Consider the following 17,720-nt stretch of genomic DNA (forward strand, 5'->3'; position numbering starts at 1 on the left):
TGGGTCATCAATTGAGTTTGACAACAATGTTTTTATCTCTTTAAGTAATGTGAGATTGAGGTTAACTTAGAGTGGTGAGGGGCAAGATAGCGGCGCGTGGGGTGTGGGGTGTGGGGTGTGAGGTTGATGAGTTTTTTAATTTTTTTTTTCTGTTGGGCGTGCATTTAGGGGTAATTTGGGACAATAGTGGGATTTTCTTAGAAATTGTGAAAATTTGAATTAGAAGTTGGGGTGAACTTAGAATATGGGGTAACCAAAGAGAAGTGCAGGGTTTAAATAGAAAAACTCAAATATACAGAAATTGTAAGTTAAAACATATCATTAGATTTTAAGCTAAAAAGTTTAGCTAGTCCACTCGTCGAAAAATTCTTGGTTCCACCCTCACTCTCAATTAAATGGTTGTTATTTTATATTATTTTCTTGAAGCATTTCGTATATTTTGTTGGTCACAACTATATGTCTTAACAACTTTCAATTTGTCTAATTGTTTCCAAAGATGATCTATATGAATGAAAACTTGAAAAATAGACGGAATCAACTAAATAAACGTTTGAAGAGTTTTGACCTTAAGATGTTTGAATCTTCGAGGATTTGGAGCCCTGGTTTCAGTCTCTCTTCCCGCAGGTTTGTATTCAGTTTTCGCCTTCTCCTCCTTCTTTAGGTCATGCAAAGAGTATCGTGGGTTGCCCAAGATTGATCGACATACGAATAAAATCCAATGCTTTGTCTTAGATATGCTCCTGATTTGATAGGCAAAAGAACTGAGTAAAGGTTTTAGTGCACATGTTGGTTGCGGAAGATTTTATTCCAAACTCCCACAAGTGCATGGTATTTTTTATTTATTTATTTTCTTTTCTTTTGGGTATGGCAGCGTTAGTCAAGAAGGCTAATTGTATCATAAGTAATTGGAGGGAGTACTGTATGTACCTCAAGAATTAATAGGCCACTCTAAAACAGTCCTATGAATTATGGGGCTCAATTCTGTTGAAAGTATCATCCTCGTATTGATGTGAGTTGAATTTAAAGTCTTCCTTCAATTAAGTGAAGACAACTACCATTCAGTGAGGGACATATGTGAAATATCCCAAGAATGGCTTCAATTAACGAGTAATGCTACTCTTACTATATTTGTATACCGCATTCTCATACCACCTTATGTGGCAAATGAAGTAGACAGCCACATCAATTAAAAAGTGTCAATAAATCATAAAAGAATGAAAATGTTATATTAATTTTAATTGATGTGGTTGTCCACCTAATCTGCCACATAAGGTGGTATGGAAATATGATATACAAATGTGGTAAGAGTAGCATTATTCTTAATTAATTCATAAAAGATAAGCTAAAAGCCTAAAACTAAAAAGTAGAAAAAAATTGAAATATTTTCTCACTTTTAGCTTTTATGTATTTTCCTTCACTTTTTTATCCTTTTCAAGAAAAAAACAAAAACAAAATTCAAAACACAGCTACTTAATTTTTAAAGCCACAAATACATAAAACAATAGTCTATTAAAATAATTATATAAAAAAACAAGAGTCTACGTCCAACAAAAATCATTTATAGATACAGATATATAAATATAAAAAATTTGAAAACCTATTGTTGTGTTGTGAGAAGACGTCAATTACATATATGTTAAATTTGATTTGTATGGTGGTAAGATCCGTCGTAGATCTTCGTTGTAATTTTCTTTGTGTTTATAAAAATTTTAATAGAAAAAAACACATGTCACTGCCTTGTTTGGCCGTATACACAACAACAGCACAATCACACCGGAGGGCAGAAAGGGCGATGCCTATGGTAGAGGCAGTGAGCCAAACAATCCACAAGACACCATTGGAATTAGAGGTGATGATGAGATGGTCGAGACATTTGGGCCCTCCCAGTAACCAAAACCAAAATAAGAAAAAATATTGACACCACAAGAATTCTCATGGATTTAAAAGAAGAAGAAAAAAAACACTAACTAAAATTGACCAATTGTGCACTGGCACCGCCTTGTTCCCTAAGCAAGCAAAAGACCAGTGCAGAAGAATTGCCGAGCAAATCTCCTTTGGCATAAAGCACACTACAAGAATAAGGCAAGGCTTTGCTCACTGAGGCTCAGCCGGAAGCATTTATAATTATAAGTGGCCACATGCCAGAGGAGACTTTGCCCTGTAATTGATCTAACTGCACAACCAAAGTTGAAAGTTGCAGAGAGATGCACCGGAGAGACCCTTATTTATGTTAACCCAGATGAAGCATATCCTGAGGATCCTAAAGAACAATGCTTTCGTTTGTGTGTTGAAAAGTACAACTTCATCCGAAAATCCCGTCCCACTTTTTCATGGTGCAAAAACTTTAGCTGTACAGACTTCTTCATGAAGCTGATTTTTAAAAAATGTGACTGTAATTAATCAACTTCTCAGTGCTAATCAGTACCATAAATGAGAAATTAATTCTCTAATTCGTTGTTGACTCGGGTTCTTGCTTAATTACATCAACTAATGAGTCGCTGTTGTTTAACAAACATGCAGTTTTACTAGCTTGCTAGGATGTGAAACAATATAAGCCAGTCATTGTTGAAAATCTTGAAAAGAAAATATGGAAAGCATTCTAAAATATATTAGAAGGAAGATTCAGAGCATGTTCTCAATCTATCTTTTTCTTCTACTTGGTAATGTCACCTTCATTGCTTTCAGGACCACCCAACAAAAGTTGATTTTGTTCGAGAAAAAACTAGAGGCTGCATTCATGAATTCAACTCATGTGACGGATACACACACACACACACACACACACATATATATATATATATATATATATATATATATATATATATATATATATTTCTATGATTTATTTGCAGCAACATACTGATTCTTTTATTTTTATTTTCCATAAAATTATATTATGATCACCAAGATCACACTCTTGGGAATTCAGACGATTACCCTAAAACCTTTATTTTGACAGTTGCATCTAAATTTCAGGACAAATCTATTAGCTAGGAAGTTTAGACTCCTCAACGTGTATGAGTTTTTAGGGTTATGTGGTTTTGGCAGAAACATGTCATGATTTTAGAAAGCTGCAGCAGGATATCCCCCAGAACTCAAGTATCCTTTAAGACAAAACCTTGTGGGAGATAAAATTATAGGCTGTCTTTAATTTGACTCCCTCTTAACCAATTCCTTGTGTAACATTTACACCAAAACACTAAATATGAATTGGACATCCAATATATATATATATGCATGTCAGAAGTAATATGAAATCTAAAGGAGCATATATGTTTGTGTTCTCAGTGTCAATATATTCTTAATTGTTGTTGGTTGCGGAAGATTTATTCCAACTCCCACACTACAAGTGCATGGTATTTTTTATTTATTTATTTTCCTTTCTTTTGGGTATGGCAGTGTTAGTCGAGAAGGCTGATTGTATCATGAGTAATTGGAGGGACAGTATGTACCTCAAGAATTAATAGGCCACTCTAAAACAGTCGTAAGAATTATGGGGCTCAATTCTGTTGTCACTGCCATAGCCCACTGGTACTAGAATATTGTGCGTTTCCCAAACTAGAATATTAGAACTATCGATCAAGTATAAACTAATGCAACTAGACGGGTACCTTTTACGAGAAAAAAATAAAATAAAATTTAATGAAGGGTATAGCCGTGAGGCTTTACCTTTTAAATAAAATATATTTTCACAGTTTAGCCGCACGGCTATGGACACGTGGGTCACCTTTTTTTGGTCGGGTATTTTTCAAAACAGTATCGCCGCGCGGCTATACTAGGTATTTTTTTATTTTTGAAAAATAGTACAGCCGCGCGGCTTTACAACGATAATTTTTTTTATAAAAAAAAATTAGTATAGCCGCGCCTAATCGCAACGCTGGTCTTTTTTTGATGTATAGACAGTATAGCCGCGCGGCTATACTCGGGTTTTTTTTAATTTGTTTTTTAAAAAAACATAGCCGCGCGGCTATACTGGGTCTCACACGTGGACGCCGACCGCAGTCGGGTTTTTTTTAATTTAATAAGTAGGATAGCCGCGCGGCTAAACTCAGGTTTTCTTTTTTCCAAAATAATACTCGGTTTTTTTTTAAAAAAATAAATAGTATAGCTGAGTGGCTATATATATACTGGGATCCCTTTTTTTTAAAAACAAAAAAAATGTCCCCCGATTTTCTTTTATCGATAAGAGTAGTTTAGAACATTATCCATTACTATTAGGCCATTACTCGAGTTTCTCTTGTCCCCTTTGATTTGTTTACTTAGCTAAAGTTATTACCCGTATAAAGAATTTAGCATTTTCACGTTTAAAACTCGTATTTATACACATATGTATGTATTTGTCAATAATACATCCGTTTTGGAACATGTATCAGCCACTCTATTTAAACACTAGCACTGAGTAGGGGTGAAATTCTGTTTCAAAGACTTTGCAATTTTACAAGCCTCTATCGGCAAGAACAATAAGTTTTTAATTTACTGCCATATTTAATTTCATTATTTTATTTGTATAATTAAATTATTAGAATAATATTTATTGTTGTTCCTCCAACAAGTTTCACTCGAGAGAAGGAGTTAGATCAAAGGCAAATCCCACAAAAAAGAAGAAGAAGAAATTGAATTCTCATATTGATTTACTGTAAAATTTATCTCTCTTCAATATCTGTTTTAAATATGTTGAAACTAGCCAATTAATATCAATAAAGTATAAACTAATGCAACTAGGAGAGTAGCTTTTTTTTTTTTTTTTTTTAATGAAGGCTATACCTTTTAAATATAATATATTTGCATAGTATAGCCGTAGGGATATACTACAGTATCCCTTTCTTTTTTGTTAAAATAGTCTAGCCGCGCGCCTATACTCGGGTTTTTTTTTATAAATAGATAGCCGTGCGACTATACGTGTTTTGACACGTGGGTACCTAATCACAAGGCGGGATCCCTTTTTTTTTTTCTCGATTTTCTTTTATTGATAGGAGTAGTTAAGAGCATTATCCATTAGTATTAGGCCATTACAGTTGAATAACGATTTATTGTAAAGTGATGCTTATTACATTAAAAAAGACATCAGATAAAAGTAGATGCCTATTACTATATAAAACAACAATAACTTCAAGATAGATTGTAAGCACTGGATTTCAACAATTTATTGTAAACTGATGCTTATTACATTAAAAAAGACATTGGATAAAAGTAGATGCCTATTACTATATAAAACAACAATAACTTCAAGATAGATTCTAAGCACATGGATGAAACTAGAGTGTAAGGTCACTATGTCAAAAAAGGCCTTTAGCAACAGATAAAATATGTTGCCTATTACCCATATATACCGTGGTATTCAAGCATGTTGCCTATTACTATGTAATATAGGCAATGGATATATTTTTAGTGGAGATGTGATTTCTTTTACTACATATTTTAGTGAAGGAAATTTATTTTTCTTATTCTTGCTACATAGTCAGCAAAGTCATGTTGTGATTGCTACGTTGGCCATGAAAGATAATTTTAACATTAATTAGCTTGCAGTAGTTATTGGTATTTTTGTTTTTTTACAAGAGTAATATTCTAAATTATATTCTAATGTACGGGGAAGGAGTTCGAATTCGAGTGCAATGAAAACGGTGGGCACACTACCTTATCCAACTGGCCGAACTCACATTATTAGAGAGAGAGAGAGAGAGAGAGAGCTTTGCCTCAAATGGTACTTCTTTTCATTATTAGGTAGCTTGAGGATGGTGCAAATTGGCATAATATCGAGACCAAAATGTCACCACAGGGGCACAAAGACAGATTAATAAGGAAACCTCACAATTCAACATGAATGGTAAATCGTCCTACTTAATCCGTCTTCCAATCACCCTCCCCTCTAATTATTATATGGAAAAAAAAAAAATAATAAAAAAAAACATAGCTCTCTCATATAATTAACTAAACCTTCTCTCCAGCAACAACCAAAAAAAAAAACTAAGATCCTTTGGCAATGCAAGTAGTGTTTGAGCACTGGCCCAGACAGCCTTCCATCTTCCCTGCATCTGTCCTATTACATTTCCCTTGTAAGTATTAATTAATGTTTTAATAATAAAAATCAAAATTACAAAAAATCGATAAAATATTGTTACAATATAGAGAATAGAATTTGATTAAAGTTCTGGACGGTTCAAAGAATTAGTGTCATTACCATCGCAGAAATCAGCACAAGAATAATCCATAGAACAACCAAGGTTGCAATAGCAGTGGAGGGGCTATGAAACGCACAGCTCTTCAGGCATTTCCAAGCGCAGGGCAGAAATTTCTTTGGCACGAAAGGAAATGTTTTTTTTCATGTCAAACCTTGCATATGTTTCCCCTAGGAACATTAGCAAAAACACAACCACCACAGCTGCCTTCATACTTTCTTGCCTTTTTTTGTGCTTGATTTTCTTACTTTGGTTAAAGAACAAGCACTTCACGGTAATATATACTAGTCATATATGCCACATTAAAAGCACATATCTGATGGCATTTACTGGGAGCTTCCTTGCATCTAGTATATATAGTATATGTGTTGTTCTTTTCTCTAATAGAGCTTTCTAATTATACGCATGTGATGCGGCATAATAGCTCATGGATAGACTTCAATGAACGCTCGCATCAGATTCATTTACTTAATAGCTAATTAAGCATATGTTTGTCTTTTATTTATGTACTCATTAATTCATAGCATCTCTTTATTTTATATCCATGTATCTCCTAGCTCGTGTATGCATTTATTTAGGATTCATGTATCATCCAAGAGTCATATTTATGTTGCATTCATGTATCATCTAGCTATATAAGAGCATCTCCAACAATAGTAGTAGCAAATAAAACTCTTCAAATTGAAGTTTGGTGACCTGTGTGGCAATTTGAAAAGCCTTATTTGCTACTTGAATAATTTTTGCTCCAACAGACTCTTCAATTCAATTAATGCAATATCATGAAAAATATGAAAAGATATGAAAAATGTCTATTTATTTATTATATGAAAAGAAAAAAATGCATGTTATTAACATTTTCAAGGTAGGCTTTGTTTTTCCAAAGTAAAATTAAATGTTTGAAGAGCCAAAGTCAACTTACTAGTCCTGAAGAGAGCGAAAGAGGTTTCAGCTTTGATGATTGAGGTTGAAGAGGTTGTTGGAGATGCTCTAAGAGTGGATTGTACCCTTTGTCAACAGATATATTTATATTACTTGTAGATATGAAGAAAAAAAAATTATAGTGAAATCCACTTATTTGTATTTATTTAGCGTAATGACATAGAAGTAGACAAGAAACATGCAAGAGACTTTTAACTCAAGTGGTTAGTATCAAGGTCTTAAATATCGGAGGTATCGGAAATATCGGAAGTCAAAAAACACGGAAATATCGCAGGAAATATCGGGATATTATCGGTATCGGAAAAAATTGAATAAAAACCACGGAAATTGTAAGAAAAACTTGGAAATTTTTATTGAAACTTTGCAGGATGTTTATTTAGTCAATTATCTATTAGTTTATCACAAAAAATTGGAAGGAAATGCATTGCATGATGGATTTAACTTATTTAAGTTGATTATATAGCGAGCTGGCAAATACCGTAAGTGTAGAAAATATGTAGTAATTAATGAAAGAAGATTAAATACACCATAATCATTTATATATAATGAATTACTACAATATTTTACACTTTATACATTGCATGGTAAGATACATGAGTGACTTAGTACCACATAGAGTTCCTATGAGGTTCAAAATTTTCACTATCTTCATCATCTCTATGTGTAGAGTAAGTATATTTTGAAGAGTAGTCATCAAATGATAAATCCCCAAAATAGTTTTGCATGTAATTGTTAACATGCCACCCATATGGATCCGAGATTGGTTGACGTTGTCCATAAGCAAAATCATTTGAAGATTGAGTCTCGGATTCTTTCCATGAGTCGCTTGATTCCATCCCAACAGGAATGGGATATGAAGGGTAGGGAAATGGTTGGTTATGAGTATAACCATAGTTACTACTCATCTCATGTGAAAATTTGTTTCTTGCAAAAAGAATTCATAACAAAACCATTTATATATATAAATATTTTAGTATTTTCACAAAAACATAAGTGATATGGTGGTTAAGGTGTTGAAGGAGTAAAATGGTTTTCACAAATACCATGTATATAAATATTTTTGGGTTTCGTATCGGGATATTATCGATAATATCTCGATATATTGCCCAAATCATTCATAAAAATGTTGAAAATATCTTCCCGATATTATCGGGATAATATCGATATATTGACAATAACACTATGGTTAGTTGTTAAAATATCGGACCCCCAAAAATCAGATATTATCGGGATAATATCGGGGATATTATCGATATTTAATACCTTTGTTAGTATTTACCCATGCACCTGAGGCCTTAGATTCGATTTCTCATTCCCCAATATCACTTTTATTAAATAAATAAAAAACCATAACAAGCAAAATCAAACACATTATTAGAGATTTGACGAGCTAAAGTGGAGGATACGAGATGGCAAAAAAAAAAAGATGACTATAGTCATATATATTAATAAAAAAAGAGGTGAGGGGGCCAGGACCACACTGGTCCCTTAGTGGCTGCACCCCTATTCTTTCCTACTCCAGGGTTTTGTCTCACGTGGTTTTCTCTGGGAAGATTTTAACGAGACCCCTCTTTACACGCCGGGTGCATTGTAATCCTTTCCTCTTTGAATGAATGAAATCCACCGCTTACTGTCAAAAAAATAATTTGCTGGAAAGTACGTACACTGAGCACGAATGATGTAAAATCATTAATGGAGGGCTGATTTTCATAACAATCTTTTTCCATATACAAATTAATGACAAGAACACTATTAATTAATAGAAGTTGACATTGGCAATAGGCCAAAAAAGAAATCCAACATTAAATGTAGATCACAGTCGACTCACAGTCATATGAGCAGATTTTCTGGGAAAGAAACTGAACATACCACTCGTTAATTTCATGTTCACATTTATGGTAGGGCAAAGCTGCCGTAAATTCCAGATTTTCTCTCAGCCTTTGATTCATCACAAATAGGTTGGAGAGAGAGAGAGAGAGAGAGAGAGAGAGAGAGAAATTGTCTAATTATCGAGGGCTATGGAAGAAATAGGCATTAGGAGACTTGTAGCAATGGCCTTCCGGTGCTTTGGATACTTGCAGCAGTTGAAGGGCATGAAGCCCCATCGGTTTTCAAAGATTGCTATGGGAAATGCTATTCAAAGTGCAATGTGACTAAGCCTCTTTGGTGTGCCTCCCTTTGTGTAGGCAAATGCAAGCACTCCAAGTCCATACCCGATAATCTCTGCAATTGTACTTACAGCTGCTCAAAGTATATGTGCACAAACGTGGGCTCTGGTATGAAGAAACAAAACCCCAACTCTCTAAACTCTCTTAGTTTATACAAAATTATATATGCAGAAATGCATGCGTAATGGTTTCTTTATATTGCGCAGATCCAGACAAAGTGCAGGGCTGCGTCATGAACTGCTCGAAGTTGTGCAACAAAACTAAATGCAAGTCCATTACTAGCTTTTGTGCCAGGCCAAAGAGCACTATATATATGTAATGTCCTCATAAGAGGAATTGAGGGACTAATTAGTTATGTATATTTTTTGTTTTTAATAATAAAAAGGGTAATTTTTAGTGACGACTATAACGTTGTTGTTACGATAATGACCATAGTACCTTTTAAAAATAAAACTTTAATTACAATAACATGTATGAGATACTCGGTTTTTCGACTCAAATGTCCACCCTTATTACTCCTCCCAACTCTAAAAGGGCTCCTCTTGTTGATCCAAGGGCACTATGTTCGGTTATCTTAGGGGCATTGTAGATGCGACTATATCCTTAGAAGATCATAAATGGTGGTAGGGCTCGGAAGATATATAACACAATGTTTGACCACTTACCCACCAATGTTGGACTTGTACACATATTCATGGACAATTGATCCATCTTATCGGTGATTGGTGATGTTTGTTTGGGTGACCCGTGGTCAATTGCGGAGGTAGAATTTTTAGCTTGAGGGAGGGAGAATAAGCTTAAACATCTGGAATTTTCCTCTGCAGCCAATGCCCATGCTCTATATGTATTAAAGAGATTGTGAGAAGGATGGGGTTCAATGTCACTTCATGTGAAGTATCCAAAATCAAAAGTTTTGAGCCCTTATGCGAGAAGCTGAAAAAATAAGGTAAATATAGACATTTATTCCAACCAATATGACATTAGAAATGATTTTTTTTCTGATACAAAAGTGATAGTATTTTATTGACAAGTAAGAATGATACAAACACAAAAACCAGACTAAATCCTACAGGATTAGGCGAGCATTTCTACACCAGTATGGAATATGACGTTAGTGCATGACTCAACCGAACCCATCTATATTTTGCTCTGTATATTTTTAAACCATTCGTCCTGTGGATTTGGACTACGTAAACGAAAGGTTCATGCTAAAAGAACTTTCCAACTTTACCCTCTTGCATGACATTATGCTTTTATTTCTTTAAAATCTGAAAAAGAAATCACAATTTCAAAAAGTAGCCTCCTCCCTCAAAGCCATGTTTAGCATTTTTCATTTTTTTCAAATACTTTTATTTTTATATGCCAATTCAACCATGGAATCATCCCATTAGCTTTTTATATTTTTCTCTTACATATGATTTTGAATAGCTTATACGAGTTAGCGCAGTTGGAGAGAGTGATATTACTTCCGTTTACACAGAGTCTTGTTTTTCTTTATCTATATTAGAATAATTTGTTATAAAACTATGGGGAATTGTAGACAGTAATAAGAGGAAGAAAAACACAAAGAATTTGTTCTATGAAGTTGTATCAACTTATCTTATTTATCTTTGATAAGTGCCTATTGATAGACTTACAATAGAGATATTGAACCCACAATTTATAGCTACTAATTACAATAATAAGGGCATAGGTTACAAAGCAATAAGGGGTGGAGGTGATGGATGTTACGGTGGTCATCCACATTCCATAGATTTATAACATAATTTAGATTATCGTTTATTTTTAAAAATAAAAATATAATGTTAAAAAAAAGTTAAAAGAGAAAATATATATATGTGTGTGTTTGTAATTTGGATCCAGATATGAAAATGGCAGAAGCTGATTGGTGGAGAGTACCTACGAAACGTAAGTGAATCCGCATGTGACAATAAGCATCTCACGTGTCAGAATCTAACTACACACTAAACTGTTTAGTTTCGGAATTGCCCCTCACGTCTGAGTCTCTGACGTCTCACTTCTCTCTTGACCACTCCAGAATTTCCCAAAATACCCCTGAGCAACTAATTCATTGTCTCAGATATTTCCGTAATTATCTTGCTTATCGAAATCTTTAACTCCTCCCCAAGTCTTTCCTCTTTCAATTTACGGCATCATCCAAAATCCCCAAAATCTCTCTCTAGGGTTTTCACGAGTAATATCCCTATCCCGAATAAAAGCCCCTAGTTTATGTTCAATTTGAGCTCCTAGGGTTTCAGCTTTGCCAGAATGTACATATTTGGCGTTTGATTCCCGCGATTTTTTGGTTTTTACGGGTTTCGATTGAGGGCTTTTGTCTTTATTTGGTCGAATTCGTGTTTAGCTTTGGAGGAAGTTTGGGTTTTATCTGAGTGAAGTTTTTTGTGTGGTTGGTGTTTTGTTTTTGTAGGGAAGTTTGATTTTTTTTTTTTTTTTTTTTTAAGGGCTTTTTGAGATTTTATTGGATTGCAGAAGCTTGGGGATTTAGGGTTTTTGTTGTGTTGGAGTTGAATTGATGGCTTCGGTGGGTGAGGAAGATGTGGACTATGAGAGTGATCCAGAGGAAGCAAAGCGATCTCTGGCGATGCGGAGGAGGGCAGCGGCGAGCGATGATGAGGAAGGTGAAGGAGAGGTGAGAGAGAAGCCGGGGGAGGATCCGAGGGCTGGGATTCACTCCGATGAATCGGACGACCAGGGTGGGGCTGCTGAGTACGATGATGACGAAGAAGAATTAGGCCTAGAAGAGGAAGAAGAGATTGATGAAGAAGAAGAGGGTGAAGATGAAGTTTTGGAACAGGAGGACCTGGAAGGCGATCAGGAGAGAGGCCGTGAAGGTGAGACGGGTGGCAGGATTGAGGTTTTGGCGGTGAAGGAATCGGACGGTGATGGGCGGAGGTCTGTGGAAGAGTCCATCGATGAGAATGCAGAAACTCAAGCGGCAGAAGAGGAGGAGAAGAAGGAGAACGAGCCATTTGCAGTGCCCACAGCTGGGGCTTTTTATATGCATGATGACCGCTTCAGGGACAATGCTGTTGGTCGGCACAGGTATGCTTTATGTTTTTTGGTCGTATTTTCCTTCCATATGAATGTAGGTGTAGTTTGGCGGATGGGAGTTGTAGCAATATATGGAAGTAAACTTGTGCAGCTGTGCTAGTGGTTTCCCTCAGGATTCATTTTATGCCACTTACCCATTTGGTTACTTTTTCTTATGCTCATATGAATTGTTTTATGTTAATTAAAGTTATTTTATTCAAGCTGTAGTATTGGACAGGCCAAAGTGATAGTTACGCACATATATGTTGTGTGTTTTTAACTCTGATGATTTTTGGTTTTTTTCTTAATATAAAAATTGAACTATGGGACGGGTTAGCGGAATATTTTCTCAGATTTAGTTGTCCTTAACTTCATCTGTGCTTGCATTCGATGGATGTGGGCAACAGAGTTTCATCCCTACTCTTGTTGGGTTGTAAATTTTGTAACTAGAAAATAGTTTTGTCCCATTTCAATAAGATATGATGCCCAAAATCAGTGGCTGGTCAATTGCAAGTTAGCGTTAATCACTTGAATCTGCTCTTGGTCTATCCTTTCTTTTACTATGCATGATATGCCTAGTTATATTGTCTCACGTGGCAACATTATATTAACTCCACAATTGCTCACAACTTAGAGTGGTTAGTCCTGCTGTTGGACGGGCCGAGATGAGTGCCACTAGAACCGTAGGTCTTGTTTGGGGCCACCTCCCTTTGTTTGGCCCAGCCATTGCAATTGGATTGTCTACACTTGCTCCTCCGGATTAGTCGGGTCGTAGACTGGGATAACCCGATTTATCAAAAGAGAAAAATACAACAATTTCTCACCACCACTGCTGTGTCATACACTGGTTTATCATTTTTACTTCATACTGTACATACTATTATTATTAAAATTGAAGAAGTTTTTGTGCATCAGTTTATAATCTGTATAAGATTAAAATGAAATGAAAATCTGGATGGACAGAATTGCTTTTTCCTTGTGGTATCCCATCGAGCTACCTATGCCAACTTTAGTATTTTAGTTTTAACCTTTATAATTAAAATTTTCCTGTTTTGGGTTGCCTGCCATTCTTTTTTGTTTTGTTTTTTTGGGTCTAGTTATGTTGTGTATCAATGCAATAATTTGATATGTTTTTTCTCTTAATAGACGAACACATGGTGGAAGGAAGTTGTGGGAGTCCAAAGATGAAAGGAAATGGGGGCATGATAAGTTTGAGGAGATAACTTTGCATGAAAGGCACAACGAAGAGGTAATGGTTGTATAGACGGTCATTCTGCATAATATTTTGTATGAAATATCTTTATCCATCTTTGACCTGACTTTCTGATGTACACCTCAGGGAAAGAAACCTTCTAAGGGTCCTCATGTAGGTCGTGGAAGAAACCGAGGTGTTGATCGTGGGTTTACCAGAGGCAACAGGTCTAAAGAATTTGACAATAATAATCAGAGACAGGTACCCAAGGGTGTGAGAGGGAGAGGGCCCAGAAGGTATGAACCTGCTTTCAGGAATAACAGACAGACACCCCCAACACAAAACAAACAGTGAGTACAAGTTGTTTTCATGGCACTAATCATGTCTGCATCCAATTCATGATTTGTTTGTAATCATCTGTCACATTGTTCTTATTTTCAGATCTGGAAAGCCTGTTGAGAAAAACATGCAAACTAATTCAGAACGAACATTTACTTCCACATCAAATGCAGAATCTGACCTGGTTCCTGCTAGGAAAAATGTCTTTGCATCGAGCTTGAATTACTTTTCTCCTCCTTTTTACCCATCAGGCTCTTCCAGTTCCAATAAAGACATCACTCTGACCCAAAAACGGGATGTACAGGCTGGGAGTGGTAAGAGGAATGTTCGGTCATCTGTAGTGCAGGACAGTTTCCATGTTCCGCAAACCAATCCGCTGCTGCGAGGGAAGAATATAGCTGAATCTGTTGGTGTGGACAAGCTTTATATTGATGACTCCGTCAATCCAGCTGGGAAGACGTTGACCAACTTACAAATGCCATCTTCTGGGTCATCATTTGCCAATACTACGCAAGCTCCTCAGTCCAGGGTTCAAGGAAGGAGTGTTATCCCAGGACAGATGAGCTATCAACCGGCCGTGTCTCAAAATCAAATGACAAGAGCTTCTCAGTCAACAACGCATCACCATGCAGTTCATCGCAATCCTGTTCAAAGTCGATCTCAATTGGCTGTACAAACTTCTGCTCAGCAGTTGGGACAGCGTCCTGGAAGTGGATCTGGAACTTCCTCTCCACCCAAAACAACTATGTCACCAAACTCCTTTGAATCTGGAGAAGTTGAATCACCTTCAGATTCAAGTAAATCTAAAGGTGCCCTGATTGCAAAGGGAAAAGGTGGTGTTCAAGGTAGTGGAAGGGGCACTCTTACTTATGGTGGAGCTCAGGTTATGGGATCCGCTCATGGAGATCAGAACTTTCCTGCAACTCCAGCCTTTTTGCCTGGTATTTTTATTGCATTGCCTTTTCTGTTCTCAATTTCTATGAAATCATATATTTATGGACCCTTAATTGTTGAAATGTAAGTGTAAACTTTAGGGGGGAAAACATATTGCTAAGCTAATCATTAATCTTTTCCCTGTGGTGTATTACACCACAATTATAGGCTTTTACAACCACTGCTTCTCTGAACTGTTTATTGATGGGGACTGTCATTAGCTAGAATATGCAGACTACATGATATTGCATATTAGCTTGGTTCTTTTTCTAATATTTAAGCTTTGAGTAGAATATAATTTGAGATTGCATCTGGTTGGATGATTGTGCAGTTATGCAATTTGGGGGCCAGCATCCTGGGGGTATGGGAGTTCCTGCTGTTGGCATGGCATTCCCTGGATACGTTGCTCAGCCACAACTTGGTTTAGGAAATCCTGAAATGACATGGTATGGTAATTATTTTAATATGCCGGTATAGGTTCTTTATTTGGCATCGTCTTCTTTTAGATCTTGTTTATGGGAAGTCTATGTCTAGCTCACATAGTGGTTGGAAACTTTGCATGAGGAATTATTGCCTACGGTAAAGGGGATTAGATTAAATATCTTTCCTGTTGTATTTCATTCCTGCAAGGATTTGCATTGTTTAAAGGAACTACTCATATCTGTCCTGCTAAAATATCTGCAAGATCTTTATTACCAAAATGTTAGGAGGATGGAGTTCAATGCCATGTTTTTTCTCTTCTAATGGGATGATTCTTTTTTTTTTTCTTTCTTTACTGTGGTGGTAATTACTTGAATCTTTTTAGGTTGCCTGTGTTGGCGGGTGCTGCGGGAGCATTGGGGGCAACATATTGTCCACCCTATATCTCTGTTGATGGTTCTTATCATGCTCGCCCATCGGGACAAACATCTTCTGTGGGTTCCTTAAGGTTGGTAGTATGGTCGTCTCTTTGACTATTTATGATTCTGAGATAATGTTCTATCCTGTATCATAACCTGCTTATTGTAGCGTTAAGCTTATCTTGTTAAAATTTTCTCTTTCAACATGATGTGTTGTATTTTTTCTTGCTTTGTTTAAGAATTGTCTTTTTTGTATTTATATATTAATTCATTCATTTAAACTTCCCTTGTTCAAGTTGAAATAATTGTTTAAGGGGTTCTTTTTACTTCCACATGGTCGGGAGATCTTATTTTTTATTTATTTTCTTAAAGAAAATATCCTTATGTACCTTTCTAAATTTTTGTGTGTTGTTTTTCAGCAAAGAGAACAATGCAAATAAAACCAATAACGAATGGAAGCCTTCACAAAAGCCAGGTATAACATTACCTTATCTTTAGTTTTCCTTCTCACCTTTGTTATTACTCTTGGCCCCCTTGGGTTGGCTTTTAAATACTCTATTTATTTTTACAGTGTTGTAGACTAACATAAGGTTTTTCCTGTACAGAAATTGTGGGCGATGAGTATGGGCAGCGACAAAATAAGCCTCGTAGGCAAGTCACTATGATGTTATCAAGCACAAATTTTTTTCCTTTCCAGAATTGCTCCCTCCTGATCCAGGGTTGGGTTAGAGTGGTGGGGTTCATGCTATGTATTTCTGCCTTTTGTTGTGATTTGAATTTATTTTCTTTTTATACTTGCAGGTATTCACAGATGAACGTGGCCAGTGAAGTACTTCAAAATAATACGGAGCTTGTTTGAATAAGTTGATAAAGGTTCTATCTTTGCCCGAATTTAACTTTTCTGCTATTTCGGGTGTGACAAAGTTATAAGTTGTGATCATATGGTGCTGCAGGCCATCGTCTAAGCCCTTTGTGATCTTCAGCCTATGTTATGGAGCACTTTGGGCCGATGTGTTCAAAGATATCTTAGGTACTGAGTCTTGGTATTTGGTTAATTTGGTTTTCTATGGGTTTTACTGTTTGGCACATCAAACTGATAATTTTATATGGAGAGGAGTTTGCTATGCTTGATTTTTTTGACTGAATGTGTTCGCATCTGAAATGAGCAAACTGTATATTATGCCCAAATTTCTTCCATAAGTAATGACATTTTATTTATTTACAAATATGTGAGATTTTCATAACGGATTGCCCCCCTCCTTTCATCTGGGCAATTCTTGAGGTGATCATTTGCATCTGCAGAAGAAGAATTAGATTTCATGTATGTGTAGTGTTGAAGAATTAGACAATCCAACCACCATTGCGTGTTTTTTTTAATCTGTACTTGGACAATCTGAAAACTGAAATTCCTATTTTTCTTTTAGTCATTTTTACTGCAAATATTAATTCAGTTTTACGCTTACCTGTCTCTCTCCACTGTTTCTCTTTTCCCCTCTCTTTGTTCTTGCAGTTATGAATGACAAACACCTGCTCATGCTGCACTAACTTTAAGATCAATATTGTGGCTTGACGGGTGGCAGTTCCTTGTTTAAATGTTCGGTAGGAATTTGTTTTAGAGAAAGAAACTTTAACATCTTTTTGTCCTTGCGAATTGGCATTGATGATTGTTGCAACTTTTCTGTTTTCAGGTTTTCTTGTGGTTTGCTTCTTCATTGAAAAGCTTGTGAGAAACGTAGACGGGCTTCCTCATAAACTACTAGATAAAGAAAATTGAAAAAAAAAAAAGTACAAAGACTTATAGTGCAGCGGCAGTGTTTCTCGGTGGGGTTTCTAGAAGTGTTCTTTTATTTCTATACATGGGATTTTTTATATTTACATTGTTAAGTTGACCTTGGTAGTTTTTCCTGGCTTTGAGGGGTACTTTCCCCTTGTATTGGGCTTTCCTTTGTTTAGTTGAGGAATTGCAACCTGCATGAATATTGAAAGCTAGAGTTTTCTCTTGATCATTGAACTACCAATGCTGTATTCAGTGTAGCTATGATGGGTGAATTAATCAGTTTTCTTTGTATTTTTTTATTCTCAT

The 17,720-nt window shown here is 35.9% G+C and overlaps 1 protein-coding gene across 2 annotated transcripts; it reads left to right on the forward strand.

The window, feature by feature from the left end:
- Positions 1 to 11,398: 11,398 nt before the first annotated feature.
- On the forward strand, positions 11,399 to 17,719 carry LOC110769463 (CASC3/Barentsz eIF4AIII binding protein). 2 transcript variants are annotated; one of them, XM_021973443.2, is made up of 12 exons: positions 11,400 to 12,346; positions 13,481 to 13,583; positions 13,674 to 13,876; positions 13,968 to 14,806; positions 15,130 to 15,244; positions 15,604 to 15,726; positions 16,057 to 16,112; positions 16,243 to 16,288; positions 16,439 to 16,510; positions 16,591 to 16,667; positions 17,148 to 17,236; positions 17,326 to 17,719. In XM_021973443.2, the coding sequence occupies exons 1-9, from the start codon at positions 11,817 to 11,819 to the stop codon at positions 16,494 to 16,496; spliced, it is 2,073 nt and encodes a 690-aa protein (XP_021829135.1). In that variant the 5' UTR covers positions 11,400 to 11,816; the 3' UTR covers positions 16,497 to 16,510; positions 16,591 to 16,667; positions 17,148 to 17,236; positions 17,326 to 17,719. The 2 variants fall into 2 exon arrangements, with proteins under 2 accessions (XP_088106025.1, XP_021829135.1); XM_088249899.1 differs by lacking the exon at positions 17,148 to 17,236 and having other exon boundaries at positions 11,399 to 12,346.
- The last annotated feature ends 1 nt before the right edge of the window (position 17,720 follows it).

This window comes from Prunus avium, chromosome 3 (genome assembly GCF_965620075.1).
Source record: "Prunus avium chromosome 3, drPruAviu1.hap1.1, whole genome shotgun sequence".
In the NCBI taxonomy this organism is placed as follows: Eukaryota; Viridiplantae; Streptophyta; class Magnoliopsida; order Rosales; family Rosaceae; genus Prunus; species Prunus avium.

Bases quoted from the DNA above. Each gene is read 5' to 3' on its own strand.
- LOC110769463 (XM_088249899.1), top strand. From the start codon at position 11,817: ATGGCTTCGGTGGGTGAGGAAGATGTGGACTATGAGAGTGATCCAGAG. The intron at 13,877-13,967 runs GTGAGTACAAGT...TCTTATTTTCAG, and splicing joins CCCCCAACACAAAACAAACA to ATCTGGAAAGCCTGTTGAGA. The intron at 15,727-16,056 runs GTTGGTAGTATG...GTTGTTTTTCAG, and splicing joins TCTTCTGTGGGTTCCTTAAG to CAAAGAGAACAATGCAAATA.